General features: G+C 37.7%; 1 protein-coding gene across 5 annotated transcripts in view; it reads left to right on the forward strand.

The window, feature by feature from the left end:
- Nucleotides 1-15319, forward strand: part of LOC131525577 (ephrin type-A receptor 7-like) — a 138544-nt gene that overhangs the window by 119412 nt on the left and 3813 nt on the right. For 3 of the 5 annotated variants that reach the window (XR_009267258.1, XM_058753387.1, XM_058753389.1), the window contains exons 9-15: nt 2408-2518; nt 4882-4937; nt 9028-9153; nt 9785-9970; nt 13185-13246; nt 13922-14125; nt 14930-15082. Coding sequence is in view for 4 of the 5 variants with exons in the window: in XM_058753387.1 (XP_058609370.1) it covers nt 2408-2518; nt 4882-4937; nt 9028-9153; nt 9785-9970; nt 13185-13246; nt 13922-14125; nt 14930-15082 (898 nt within the window). In the remaining variant the exon portion in view is untranslated. Of the gene's footprint in view, nt 1-2407; nt 2519-4881; nt 4938-9027; nt 9154-9290; nt 9463-9784; nt 9971-13184; nt 13247-13921; nt 14126-14929; nt 15083-15319 lie in introns of those variants that run through there. The other 2 variants (XM_058753388.1, XM_058753390.1) reach the window with 2 other exon arrangements.

Here is a 15319-nt window from a genome sequence, read left to right on the forward strand (position 1 = left end):
GCTATTTCATGCGCACACAAGAACACAGGTGTGACATACTCTAATGCATCTCTGTGCAGCTGCAGTGTCAGGGGAGGGAGTGGCAGGCAGAAAGCACACGCTCCTATAGCTCTCCATTAATCAGTCTGATGAGAATGGATTATATTGAGCCGGTGTGAAATGGTTCTCATTCATTCTCAACCACACACAACGGAGTGTCGGCTGAGCCTCTGTCAATCACACACACACACAATCTCTTTCATATACACCCACAAACTTTATCATCAGCTCAGACATCAACACAGAATCCAGTTGCATGTCGTCTAACACACTGAAAAGAGCAGATTTATCGACTAGTCTCTGATAAAGGGGTTTATACTGGTGAATGATGTGTGCGAGAAAGGATTATTAGAGACATTGGCATTTATCAGGGGTGAAATTGTATTGGACAAACAGAAAATGGCTGACGGCTCAGTGAATTTAGGCACAAACCGTGCTCGCCTGTAGTAGTATTTTATCAGCAACTGTACATTGAAAGAAAGCGATAAGCACTGAAATGGCCAAAGGTGTCAGTCTGCATGGAAATAAAACACATTGACTTCTAAAGGCACTTTTTGTCATCTCTATTAAGTGCTTCACCCATTTGCCACAATAATGTTGCAGTGTATGTCTTAGTGGTTAATTCAGTTAATAACTGGCATCTTATGTAATTGATTTGTTTCGTAGCCCTAGTTTACACTCATTTTTGAACATCTAAATCTTTACACACCAATATATTAAAATGCACATTAAAACAGTCTTTCAGGTCGCTCAGGTTCTGTGACTCACTGTTTCTGTTAAATCAAATCGGTTTGTTTTTGTGGATCCATTTTGACCCAAAAAGCCTCGAATTCTGGGTCCTGTTTTTCTCATTCTATTTCAGGAATAACATCTTTTATTATTAATAATACTCATTTACTGACATGCGTACACACACGGTCAGCGGATTATTGGTATTTGTGGACAACCTTTCTTCCGCCCCTTTATGTACATTTAATATACTTGCATCGTCTGAAGCCAGTGGGCTGTGTGTCTGTGACTGTGTTTGAAATAAAAGACTAGCATACTACCTACTGTTTTTTATCAAAGAAATAAAATAAAATAAAAAATAGTATGTGTTGGGAACAGCTGGGTTCTGGTTGTAAAATTCCCATTCATTTTCTCTATAGGGGGATTGATTTTAAGGATAACTTAAACCATTAAAGACAAGACCTACTGTGAGTTACGAGGTTGTTGATTGATGGTAGCCCACATTATTTCAACTTATTTTTAAAATAGTTTGGTTAACAGCACTCGTGGTGAAAACTACATTAGCCATGATTCAGCAAAGAAATCTCAAGCAGTCAGAGAATTACAAGCAAATCATTCTTACTGCCATAAAGCGAGTAATAATGTCAGTCTCCCTACTCTCTCAAACTACTTTTTGATTGTCATTCACGTGGGATTGTAGTTATTTCCCTTTTTAAAGCTATTAAGTATACAGTCCTGTACCTTTGTCTTTTTTATCTGATTTTCAAATACTTTTTGCTTTAAATCATAATTTGTAATAGCTTATGACTGTATAACAGACTTTTTTAATCCTTGGAAAATAACCTACTTCTAGACCCAAGGCTACTAAAAGCTAAATCACTTGCACTCTATATGCAAAAAAGACTGTTTCAAGTTATGCTATATTCATTGCATTATCCAGTTTTCATCATCATAGAAATATACATGGTTATTTATTGGTCATATTTTCAATTTTTTTTTAAATGTCTTGGCAGTCCAATCAGTTTCAGCTATTCCAGTAATTTAGTGTTAACGTTTAGATGTGTTTTAAATCTGTTAGATGTTATGATTTTCTTTGTATATTTGCATCTCGGGTCTGATTACATTGAGAATCTTCTGCAGAGTGTTTTCATCCAGGCACGCATACAAAGCTCTAACATGTTCTTCTTTGCGGTCGCTTCTTCCTGTCACTCCTTTCACTTTCCAGTCACCTTCACTCCTCTCTTCACCACTCCTCCTCTCCTCTCCTTGTCTTTTGATGCAGACCATCATAATAGCTCTCATACAAAGTTATAAAGGAAAAATGCTCTTTTTTACTCCTCATTGGTTTTGAGGGCTATTTGTCCTAGTATTTCTGTCAGAGAATAATCTTAAAAGGATGAAAATTGACATTTTGTCATCGTTTACTCTCCCTCACATCAGTTTGAAATGATGTGAGGGTGGAAAAATGATAGATGATAGAATGTTAATGTTTAAGTAAAGTGTTACTATAATTCCTTGTAAGTAGGTTAGAAGTCAGGTGGCGTGATAGGAAGTGATGTCGTCACTTTAGTGAGTAACTTCCTATGATGACAATAGTGAGAAGACTACTCTCAGGCCCTTCCTCCCTCTCTTCCTTTAGTGGCTTCTCCAGACCCTCCAATGTAGCTCCTACTCGTGTGGTGCTGCTCTCTACCTCCTTCTCTACTCTTCCTCCTCCTCCTCTTCCTCCCTCCACGCAGCTGTCTCCCAGGTACAGGCATGCCTGCGTTTCTCCACTACCCCTCCTCCCTTGCTACTGCCTTTCTCTTCATCTTCCTTCCTCTCGTTTGTCCCGTCTGTCTCGCCACACCATTTCCTAACAGAGGCCGTGTTTACACCTGCTATAACATCCTTAACAGGTGGTCAGCTGAGACTGATTGCATGACCATTTTGTTATTTTGAGAGGAACTCAACAAATGCGACTTTTGTGGGATGAACATGATCTATTGATGTCAGGCATAACAGAGATGTTTTGAGGACTTTGTATGGGGATTTTCCATTTAATCCGATCAAACGTTTTGTTTTAAAGCCACTCGGAGCAAAGTTCAAAACTCTTTTTGTAACAAAGGGATGATCGCTAGCGAAGTGGATGGTCTTTGCTGTCAAATCAGGATGGACTACAGTTTACAGCCTTGATCTTAGGAATGTGACATATAATTGAACATTATTTTAAAATGCATAATATTATATTAGTTTTATATTATTATTATTATTATTGTATTGTTTTGTATTATTTTATATGAATATATTAACTTCTACTAATTCATTGTAATGAAAGTGAATGAGAACTGCCCAAAACTCAGAAAATAACCAAACAAAAAAGCACCATAAAAATGCATATGGCAGATGCTTTTATCCAAAGTGACTTACATTGCATTGAAGGTTTACATGTTTTATTTAATTTACACATTTTTGTACTTAATTTAAAATAAAAAGCTTAGGAAAGGTGAAAAACAATTATGTAGTAATAATAATAATAATAATGCATTATATAATTATTTTTTAATGCATGTGGCAGATGCTTTTATCCAAAGCATATATTATTTTGTCGTCAGTTCATGCATTTCCTGAGAGTCAAACCTATGAACTTGCGTTGCTTTGAGCATCACAAAAAAATTTTGGACCCCGTTTACACTTTTATTGATCACTGTCCAAAAGATGTGAGGTGTAAACATGGTCGGAGAGGTCAAATCCCAGCAGTCTGTGTATAGTCTCTCCTACCTGCATGTTTCTTTCTCTGTCCGACGTCTGTCTTACTCACCTTTTTAGAGTAGATTGTGAATGCTCTGATCAGATGCCTGCCAGCACACACTCATAAAATTTGAAAGTCTGTTTGGTGTGCACCCTCTTTCTACTCAAACAACAGCACCTGCTCTAGCAAATAACATAAAGTCTCCAAAACCTTGTCAGTGTCTCCTTTTGAGTGCTTTTCCACCCCTGCTGTGCGTGTGTGTGTGTGTGTGTCTCTAGTCTCTAATCCCTCCCGTGGTGCATGTCTTTCCCCAATGTCTCCGTGTCACACTAATCCACTACGTAAAATCGCCCAAATGCCATCAGATCCTGCGGCGGCCTGATTCTTCTCGCACTCACGCTATGACTATGTCAGAGCAGCGGTTCAACAGGAAATCTCTACATTTACTCAACGTGAACTATAAACCTGAGATAAAGCCTCATGCATACTTTTAAACGAATGATTAGAACTGAAAAGTGATGTACTTTTTGTTTTTGTTTTTTTGTCTTAAAGGGATAGCTCACCCCAAAGTGAAAATTAGCACTTTATGACTTTTGTACAATCACAGCCTTTCTTTTCAGTGTGAATGACTCAGAAAAGCACCATAAAATTGATCCATATGATGATAGTTTGGTCTTCTGATGAAATATGATTGTATTAGGAACAGATCAAAGTTGTTATTCTCTGAAAATGTAGCACAATCTTTCAGAGTTCATAAGAGAAGTAGCAATGATTCACTCATGACACTCAGACATGAATCAGACAAAACCTGTCATAATGATTCATTTTTCTGAATCAGATTGATCTGGTTCTCAAGACCAACTCACTGGAGGGGACAGTTATTTGTAAATCAAGATTTCAATTTGGTCTGTTCATCAGACAAACCTATTATATGACTTTAAAACACTTAAAATGCAGTTCATTAAGTATACAGACCACTTTTATGGTGTTTTTATGGAATTAACCTTTTAAAAGCGTTTAAAATTTCTCCATTTGTAAAGAAAGTCATATATAATGACAGATTGTTCATTATTGGGTGAACTAATTCTTTAAACAAACAATTTTGATGAAAAATAATAAGCAATTTTTCATCTCTAGGGAAATACAAAATTGTCATCTTAAGCAAGTTCACTCAGTTACATTTTTGTTTAGACGGTAGTACAGACATGTGCGTAAATAACTTTAATACAGGTTGTCATTTTAAGTGCTGTTTTGTCATTTCCTTACAGCCAGTAGCGGCTGCGTGCTGAAGTTTTATTTTCTTTAACACAAGTTGTTTTATGGTCGTTTTATGCTTTGTTTTTAATGACTTGTCATTTCTTGTTGTTTTTTTCTCCTCACAGACAGTGTGGCTACAGTAAAGCCAGCCAGGAGGGGGATGAGGAACTTTACTTCCAGTGTGAGTATCACGTTGTGTTTCCACGCATACATGTGCATCCATTCCACAAATCAATTGGACTTCCAGGTTTGTTTCTGAAGGTGGTAATGGATATAGCTTGTCACAGACTGAGAGCTTAGGTGGGAGAGAAAGGGAAAAAACAGAGTGGAAAATGGAGTGATCAGTGATAAAGAGAGATTAGGGACATATAAAGTGGCACTGCATTAACGTCTAAGTCCATGTACGTGCCTTTACACCAGCCAGCCTAATGCTCCAGTCCATTAGCATGTTTCAGACGCCCTCTGTGATGATAAGAGGGGGAAGGGCATTACCAGTCTTTGAACAAAGAAAGATGCCATTGTACTGCTACGCAAGAACATTGCAATGCATACACCGTTACTTTTTTATAGATAACATGTTAAGTTACTTGTGCACTACTTTTTATTATTGCCAGTTTACTGAGACTCTCTGATCTCCAGAATGGAAGCTTTATGGATAGATTATGAGCATTTTTTTACATTGAAAGTGAGAAAAGCAGATGTATATTAGAGCATTTTTTTTTTGTCTCCTCTTCACTGTCTTTATTTTAAAAAAGTGGCAAAAAGCCCAAAAAATCAAATTCATTCATTAAAAGAAAACAGCTGAGTGATGCCCAGTTATCTCTCTTTCTCTGCCGTTTTCCCTCAAACCTTTCTAAACTCTAGCCAGATGTTAGCGTTCTGTTTCACGTACATTAATATTCATGTGTGTGCGTGCATGCATGTGATTTGTGTGAGTGTGTGTGTGTGTGTGTAAGCATGTCAGAGCAGCAGTAGTTTGGTGAGTAATGAGCGTCTGTGCAGAGCAGTCGTGCAGCTCAGGCATTAAATCTGCTGAAACAATGAACACTGGCGAGCTTTTGAGCTGGTTTGTGCTAAGTCTTACAGCATATCAGTACAGTATATGAAACTTATATTTGCATGTCTTCATTAACCTTATACCCTGATCTGTAGTATTTTACATGCAAATATGCACATTATGCCAGGATAGACACACATGCAGGAGGAAGATTGCCATAAGGATGTATGGAAGAAACAGATTTGTTTATATCTTTCACGTTGCATATGATAAATATTCATTTTGTTGTTGTTGAATAACACTTTCCTCTATCAAAACCAGATTTCTGAAGAAAACATGATGATTCAAGGCTTATGCAATTAAGCATTTAGCAAGAATATATATAAAACATCATATAAACTAGATTATATATAGATTGCATATGGATAGAGTAGATTAAAAAGTATATGAATAATTAATTGATTAATTAATAATTAATAAATTGTAAAGAATTCCAAAGAGGGACAATACTGCGTATATAGTGTACGTATGTGTATATAGATCTATAACCCAGATAAAATACCGATTATGTGTATTTTCATTCATCATCAGTGTTATTATATACTTGTTGTTATGTAATAAATGTATGTGCTGAAATAAATGAAATGAAACCGGTATGTAATACAAGAATTATAAAAAACAATAATATGATGTAAAAATGTAATGCGTAAATGAATGAAAATGCACAAAAAGATGTTTTATCTGGGTTATGTAGCACAATCTTGTGCTTTCTGGAAACCAGGCCAGATGTTCCCTGTTCAAGGAAGAATTTAGGGAATCCCTCAAATTCTTCACATTCCAGCAACAGAATGAAATTTCAAACAAGAACCATTCATGGGAAACGAGAAGAGTACAGATTTTTTTTTCCCCCACTGGAAAACTCCTTAAAATTACCATGAGCACAAGGCTCTGCCACACAGTCTCATACAGAATAATTTCTCTCACATTTCACAAATTAAATCCCATCAGCATCATCACAGATATTCTCTCGCTCTCGTTTCGCCCCGGGCTCAGTTCTGGTGACCCATCGCGCGTGATCTCTGTGTCTCCCACCGTCATTTGTTTTACAGATTTGCTATTCCATCTGTTATACAACTAGCCCTATAAGCGCACCCTCTTTTCGCCCTGCATGCATGTTCTGTTTGTTTTATATGCATATTTTTGGATGACCTAGAAACAATGGTAGGGATCAGTGCTTTAGCTGTCATTATGAAATCACTGAGGCCTACTTTGTTTGTGTGTGTATGTAGAACCGGCGACTGTGAATTTAATGCTTTAGATATGCAAACTTATATGCATATAAATGGTTTGTGGTTGTCAGTGTATGGGGATTTAAATAGCTACTATATACGTTTGGGACACAATCTGCAGAACTAAATCTGACAAGGCATTCCTTTGGGGAATGTCTTCAAAGGTAAAAAGGATCATTTAAGTGTATAACTAAAATGTGCATGTGTATACATACTTCTATTTAATTTTTTCCTAATATAGTATTTTTTTGTTGTTGTTCATATTATGTTTTTTTTTCACATTTAGATAACCAGGTGAATTGTTATATGTCTAAATGACTATAATTGTATAATTGGTTTTAATGGTTTAGATTTTTTGCTGAATATTTTTAATGATAAATTTGCTTTCAATATATTGAAAACCGCAATACAAATTTTTCTATAATGAGACATACATACAGTAGTACTTTTCAAAAACTGCATCATACATAAATAACGGCATCATATTTTAAATGAACAACAACTGCAGTACTTGTGGACAATTAGCTGTATTATATTTGTGTAATTTATTTCTACATTATTACAGCCTCTACTGTAAATGCAGTAATTCTGCAGTAATTTATCTACCATCGCTCTGGTGTCTTCAGGGCATTTTTTGATTCAGCAGCATGGACTGGACTCGCTAAGATCTTCTTTTTTGGTCTCTGAGGGGACACTTAATCGTACAACAACTAGTTTGCCAAAGTTTGCAAAGTTCATAACACAGAATCTTTGAAATATATTCATGAGTTTTCAAGACCTTTTGGATCAACTTTCACATTGATTTTCACAACATTTCACTAGGAACGCAGGAGCATTCTGTGATGTAACCACTTTGCACAGTATTTTGTGTCATCAGTTTCGGATTTAATTGGCAGAATACAGTGTCGAAAGTTATATTCTTTGTATTTTTGGTTAATATTTTAGTGCATATTTTCAGTTTCCTATTAGCTTTAATTTATTTGCAAACTTTAGTTTAGAATAGAACTGAACTGGACCCCTAAATCATTGTAATAACTCACATGTGAATACGGCATGTGCTAGAAAAACCTCATTCCTGTTGAAGAGGCTTTCGATCCTGAGCCTCACTCTCATGATGGAATGGAGCACCTTTAATTTGCTTTGTAATTGTATTCCTAAGTATGTGTGTATGTATGTGAGCTTCAGATCAATAAGCTGTTATGAGACTGTGAAGTTGAGACGCTGGTCTGCTTCGGGTCGATGTTGACTTGTAAGCACATTTCAGATTCAGACTTCTGCACTGCTTTTGAGTAGATGACGCATGACATAATGCAAGGATGTAGTAAAAGAATACAGCAGAAAAATAATAAAGGTCATCTTTTTGCACATCTTTTTAAATAAATGAGTAAATTAGTTATGTTTTAATACATCTTCATTAGAATCATATATTTAGTAATATACTGCACTATAAACACTATGTTAGTGTATTAAATAGTATATGTTCAGTTATGTTTTCTCTTGCAAAACTCAATGCCATGATGTTAGGGTGTTCCAAGTGGTTGCCAGGTTGTTGCTATGTGTTGCGAAGACATACACTTCTTAAAATAGCACATTTCTTAAAATAGAAAACTGTGATATTCACCATGTAGTCAATAGTAAAGAGTTAATGCACCGGCGCATTTAGACACAGTATATGCATGAATGCTTTAAATGCCTCTTGTCATTTATGTTCTCTCATGCATGTTTTGAGATGTTGTGATGGACATGAGCAGAGGAGAAATTTCCAGTTTTCCATCCTCTTTTCCACACTGACAGCTACTCTCTTATGTCATATGAGAAAGTCAGATCACTTGCAAAATAATAGTGCAGATGGTCAAGATTTGAAAACCAAAATGCGTGAACAAAGCATATGATATTCTGATATCTAATTAACAATTGTAAATCAATCAATGGTAATAGTGTAGCACCACTAATATATGTATGTATATTTTTTTTCATTTTTTCAGTTAAAATCCCAACCAGAAGGACCTACATTGACCCAGAAACCTGTGAAGATTTGCTCCAGGCTGTTCATGCCTTTGCCAAAGAGCTGGACATCTCTAGCATCAAGATCGAGAGGATAGTCCATACAGGTACCAGACATCAAAACCTCCTTACTTTTTTGACTTTGTTGTCATTTACTGACTTTCATGTTGGGTTAAAACACACATGACTTTGTCTTCTTTGGAAGACAACGTTTACTGCTAATTTTTTCCATAAAATTCCAAAGAATGAGGACAGGAGCTTTCGAGCTTCAAAAAGAAGCAAAAGCACCATAGGAGTATCATAAATGTGGTCCCCATGTCATTTAAGTTGAGTAGAATTTTCTTTTTTTGTTGTTGCTTGTCAAGATCTATGTAAACTAGGCATTATGTTCATCTTAAAAATAAAGGTTCTGTCATCATTTACTGACTCACCTGTTGTATCCAAACCCATTTGACTCATATTTCTCTTCTTTGGAAAAAACATTACTGCTAATGTTAAGTACTGTCCATAAAATTGTAATGAATGAGGACAGGAGCTTTCAAGCTTCAAAACAAAAGCAAAAGCACCATAAAATTATCGTAAAGGTGGTTCATATGTCATTTAAGCTGTTATTCATGACATGAGGGCGAGTAAATGGTGTCATTTTGGGTAACTTTTCCTTTAAATGATGAGCAATGTTCTCATTTATGCTATTTTATGAGACACAATCAACATCAAGTGAACACTTTACTTCTTTAGGAGACTTTGGGGAGGTGTGTCGAGGTTGCCTGAAGCTTCCCAGCAAACGCGAGTTGCCTGTTGCCATAAAGACCCTTCGTGCGGGCTGCTCGGAAAAACAGCGACGCTCATTCCTCAGCGAGGCAGGAATTCTGGGACAGTTCGATAATGCCAACATTGTGCGTCTGGAGGGAGTCATCACCAGAGGTCAGTAGAAACAAAGAGATTGTGCAATGAATGGATGGCTAGGAAGAAAAGAGAGATGCATGGGACGTCCCTCTGTGGAAAATGAAAGCTGTAGGGCGATTGGGACGATTCCTCGTAGGATAGGGAAAGACAAAGAACGAGAAGAATTAGGGATTTGATGGCCCTCACCTGAAAGAGATTCAGGAAGCAGAATAGATGGTATGTCCCTCCATTGAAAAAGAAAGAAGGAGGGATGAGCCAGCTGTCCCACTGCAGTAATGGAAAAGAGAATGATAAGCCATTGATTGGATGGTTTATTGGGAAGTGGGCCCCTAAATAAATGGGCCGGTCCTCAGAAGTGCAAGAACTGAAAGGGAGAGAAAGGTCGATACTTGCAGGATGGATGATCATCAGAGGTAAAGGATCAAAGACAATGAGGAGCTGTAGATGTTATCACCTCCAGGAAGGACAGAACGAGGAGAATCGAGCTTAAATGAAACTGGTAACTCTCAGTCAACAAGCGTGATGGAAGGAAACTTGGCTCGGGGTGGAGATGTACGGAGAGAGAAGAGCAGATCCATCTTTAGATTGATCGATGTGATGTTCCTGGAGATAAAACAGCTAGATGGATTTGCCTAGAGTGTTCTTGCTGAAAGGGATGAGGGATGATGAAGGTGTTTTGGAGACAAGGAAGACCAGAGGGGAAGCTAGATTTGCTGAATCAAAGAACTAGCAGTGCTGATATTAGTCTGGGACTTTGTGTATTAGCGCTGAAGGAATTATTAACGTTTGTGTCTTAATATTGATTCTGCATGTAGAGAATGATAGAAATGCATGCAAGAAGAGACGTATTAAAGGAACACTCCACTTTTTTTGGAAATAGGCTCATTCTCCAACTCCCCCAGAGTTAATAAGTTGAGTTTTACCGTTTTGGAATCCATTCAGCCGATCTCCGGGTCTGGCGATAGCACTTTTAGCATAGCTTAGCATAGATCATTGAATCCGATTAGACCAGTAGCATCGCGTTCAAAAATGACCAAAGAGTTTCGATATTTGTCCTATTTAAAACTTGACTCTTCTGTAGTTATATCGTGTACTAAGACCAGCGGAAAATGAAAAGTTGCGATTTTCTAGGCCGATTTGGCTAGGAACTATACTCTCATTCCAGCGTGATAATCAAGGAACTTTGCTGCCGTAACATGGCGCAGTGATATTACGTAGTGCCTGAAAGTAGTCCCCAGCTATATTATAACTAGGTACCTAGCTGGGGACTACTTTCAGGCGCTGTAATATCACTGCACCTGCTGCGGCCATAGTACGGCAGCAAAGTTCCTTGATTATTACGCCGGAATGAGAGTATAGTTCTTAATCATATCAGCATAGAAAATCGCAACTTTTCATTTTCCGCTGGTCTTAGTACACGATATAACTACAGAAGAGTCAAGTTTTAAATAGGACAAATATCGAAACTCTTTGGTCATTTTTGAATGCGATGCTAGTGGTCTAATCGGATTCAATGATCTATGCTAAGCTATGCTAAAAGTGCTATCGCCAGATCCAGAGATCAGCTGAATGGATTCAAAAACGGTAAAACTCAACTTATTAACTCTGGGGGAGTTGGAGAATGAGCCTATTTCCAAAAAAAGTGGAGTGTTCCTTTAAGTGTGCTGGTTATTGTGTATGTTAGAGGAGTGTTCCTCAACTAGTTTTGCTTCAGGACCCAGAATTTCAAGTACCAACACAATACAGTACCAAATAGTTGCAATTAATAAATAAAGAGGTTTTAAATTCAAATATAGAAATGTATTAGTATTATCTACATAACTGTAAAAACAACAGCAGTGTCAATCTCAGTCTTTGTTAGGAGTGCATGATGACAAATCATCCATTACTGTTATTCTTCATTCTTTTGCCATTAATATCATTGCATTTTCTAAAAGAAAAATGCATTCACTTTTGCAACTTTCTGTAATTTTGCAACTGTTAAGTCTAATTCTAAAGTGGAAATTTAGTTTTCAGCCTTTATTTGAAATGGAAATCCGTTGTAACATTATAAATGTCTTTACTGTCACTTTATGCCCCCAAACATTTGAACAGTAGTGTACTGCGTAGTTATTCATTTAGGTGTTCATAAATGATCCAACTCTGGGTGGTCTGGTGAGCTTTGCATTGTGAAAGGTAGTGTATGTCTATATAGTACATAAAACTCTCTTATTTGAATAAAGTAAGAGAAAATCCCCATTTAAATTTTCCCCTATTTAAATTTATATTGTAATTAGTTAACAAAGCATAATGGGTTCTTGTTTTAATTGTTGTTTTAAATGAAGAGTGAGAGAGACCATTTATTCAGTGGAATTTTGGAGAGAAGAATGAATTGGGATTTCGGGATTGAATTAGCCTGTCTAAGTGTGTGTGTGTGTGTGCAGTGAGCGCAACAGCAGATGTTCACGTTGGAATAATTGGTGGCCAAATCACAGCAAGCCCCCTTAATGACTCTAATCTTTCTCCCTGACTTCTCCTCCTCCACCTGCAAACCTCCGTTTTCCTCCTGAAAGCTACACACCCTCCTCTTCACCCACCTGTCAGACCTCCACACCTCGGGTGGGAAGGACCCAGAGCTGAGAGCCCAGTAGGAGATCTTCTGATTGGGGTTGGTCAGGCATGTCCGCTCCTCCCCGCAGGAGGTGTGATGGAGCTGGGGACGGTAGATTGAACAGACTGATAGCGCAGCCTCCTGTTCATTGGGCTGGTCATTGAATTCTGCAGATTGTTGGTGTCGGTGTACGTGATTGAGGGATCTGTCTCTCTCTCTTTCCACCTCTCTTCCTTGCTCTCTCTTTTGCTCGAACACCTGGGGATTTACCGCTACCCACCTCCCTAATGGAGCGTACTTCCCTCGTCTTTCTTTGGGCCGCTTTCTATCACTCAGTGTCTAATGCTCACTGGAAATACAGACAGGACAGAGATTATTATACAGCGCTGTTGAATACTTTATTCTGATTGCAGTTTCTTATCTAAAACTATATCTATCTGTTGTATTTTATCTCACTCTACTGTTCTATCTATCTACAGTGACTTGCTGACTGCATGTAATCACTTACGTAACACTCACACTTTTATGAAAACGTGTTTTTTGTGCCCTTTGGACAACCCCAGCATGTCTTCTTTCCCCACTGAAGCATTAAACAAACACATGATCCAATTTTTTCTTTATATGTGTGTTTTTTTGCTGCAGGCAACACTATGATGATCGTGGTGGAGAGCATGGCCAACGGAGCCCTGGACTCTTTCCTGCGGGTAAGCGAATGTATTTTTGTGTCTGTTTGTTCTGCTGACTATAATATTCTGAGTCATCAGATGCAAAATGCTGAGATAGTACAGTAAATGGTATATATGAAATATTTAAGGTGCATTACAAAACCTGCAGATGTGATTTGTTGATAAAAAGAGAAAATGAGAGGAAAAAGCCAAGTGAGGCATTTTATCTGGTCTCAGAGTCAGATGAAGTAAAATTCTTGAAAGGAAGTGATATGATAGTTATTTGTTCCAAGTTTTCATAAATATTTGAGTGTTTAGATTCTAAACTGTTGTTTTCTTCCCATTTTCCAATTCCAATTCCCTTTTCATTTCTTTTCTTTTTCTTTCCTTACCCTACCTTCTTTTCCTTGCTCCTTATGTTTCTTTTTCCAATTTCTTTTTCTTCCTTCTCAATTATGTTCCTTTCCTTACTTTACATTTTCCCTTTTTCTTTCCTTTTTCCTTCTTTTTTTCCCCTCTCCATTGTATGTTCCTTTTCCTGTACACTTTTCTTTTCCTCTGCGATGCCTTTTTCTTTCTTTACCTTTCCTTTTTCCTATATGTTTCCTTTTTTCCCCTTTCTGTCTACTTCAATGTCCTTTCTTTTCCTCTTGTCCACCTTTTTGCCATTCCTTCCTTTCTTTCTCTCTTTTTCTCCCTCTTTTTTCTGCGCAGAAACACGAAGGTCAGTTGACTCTTCTTCAGCTGGTGGATTTGCTGAGTGGAGTGGCGTCTGGGATGAAGTATCTGACAGAGATGGGTTTTATCCATCGCCGACTGGCCGCTCACAAAGTTCTGGTGAACAGCAGCCTGGTCTGCAAAGTGTCAGGCTTCAGACCTCTTCAGGACGACAAGATAGAGGCAGTCTACAGCACACTAGTGAGTATTTTACCATAATGCAACACAGCACTCTCAAACACTTCTGAATGAGTTCGAAGAGCCAATGGTAGTCAGCATTTCTCTGAAAGTCAAAGCACAGCTCTTATCTAGTTTATCAAACTTTCATGCAATATTTTTTTTTTCTTGCAAGTACTCAGCTGAATGTGCGGTGTATTTTAAGAAAGCTTCAGTGCTTTATGCTTCCGTTATGATAAGATGAACACGGAAGTCAGGATACAGTACAGCACAATACGCCTGTCTTTCACCTACACAATACACTCACACTGTGATATCACTTTTTTTTGTGTTTGCCAAGGATGTGTTCCTGAATCAACATTTAATCAACATTTATTCTTCTTTCCTTTGCTTGTTTTCCTCTCTGATGTCCTTTCCTATGCAATGTCCTTTCCTTTACTATTTTCCTTTCTTTTCCTTTTCTTTATTTTTACAGAAATCTGTCAAACTAATTTGTACCATTTCTGTTTGTTTCAACAAAAAAAAAGAGTTTATTCCAGGAATGAGTCCTATTAGCAAAAATCATGGCCACTGTTGTAGCTCGTTTCTCTGGGCTGGTAATTGAAAGGTTGTAAGTTCAAACTCTGCCAAGAAGCAGTTCATGAAGCCTTGAGCAAGTCACTTAACCTCAGGTTGCTTCAGTGGTGATTGTCTTTATAATTAGTGCACTGTAAATCAGATAAAACCTTCTTCTCAACGACCACTTACTAATTAGTAGTACTCTAACTATAAAGACTGAGTGCATTTGTGTCAATTTGTTAGACATAACAGGGTCTGTTTTTCTTTCAGCACGGAGGGAAGAGTTTGGTGTTGTGGACTGCTCCAGAAGCCATTCAGTACCATCGTTACAGCTCAGCTTCTGATGTGTGGAGCTTCGGTATCGTCATGTGGGAAGTCATGTCCTTCGGAGAGAGACCGTATTGGGACATGGGCAACCAAGACGTATGTCTGTTGCTTTATATTTCTTCTAATGTATCACCACCTGTGCAGTTTTGCATCGCTTTTCTTCTGGTTTCTTTCTCAGACCTTTTCTTTCTGTATCTCTTGCTCTCTTTTTTGGGCGGCTGCTTTTCCTCCTCCTTTAGATCTCTCTAAAAATCCTTTTACGTTTGTTTGTGATTTTAAATTCTTTTTCTCCCTCCCTCTCCCTCTCTCTCTTTCCTGCCTCTCTCTGTTGGT

The sequence above is a fragment of the Onychostoma macrolepis genome, chromosome 19 (genome assembly GCF_012432095.1).
Source record: "Onychostoma macrolepis isolate SWU-2019 chromosome 19, ASM1243209v1, whole genome shotgun sequence".
Taxonomy (NCBI): Eukaryota; Metazoa; Chordata; class Actinopteri; order Cypriniformes; family Cyprinidae; genus Onychostoma; species Onychostoma macrolepis.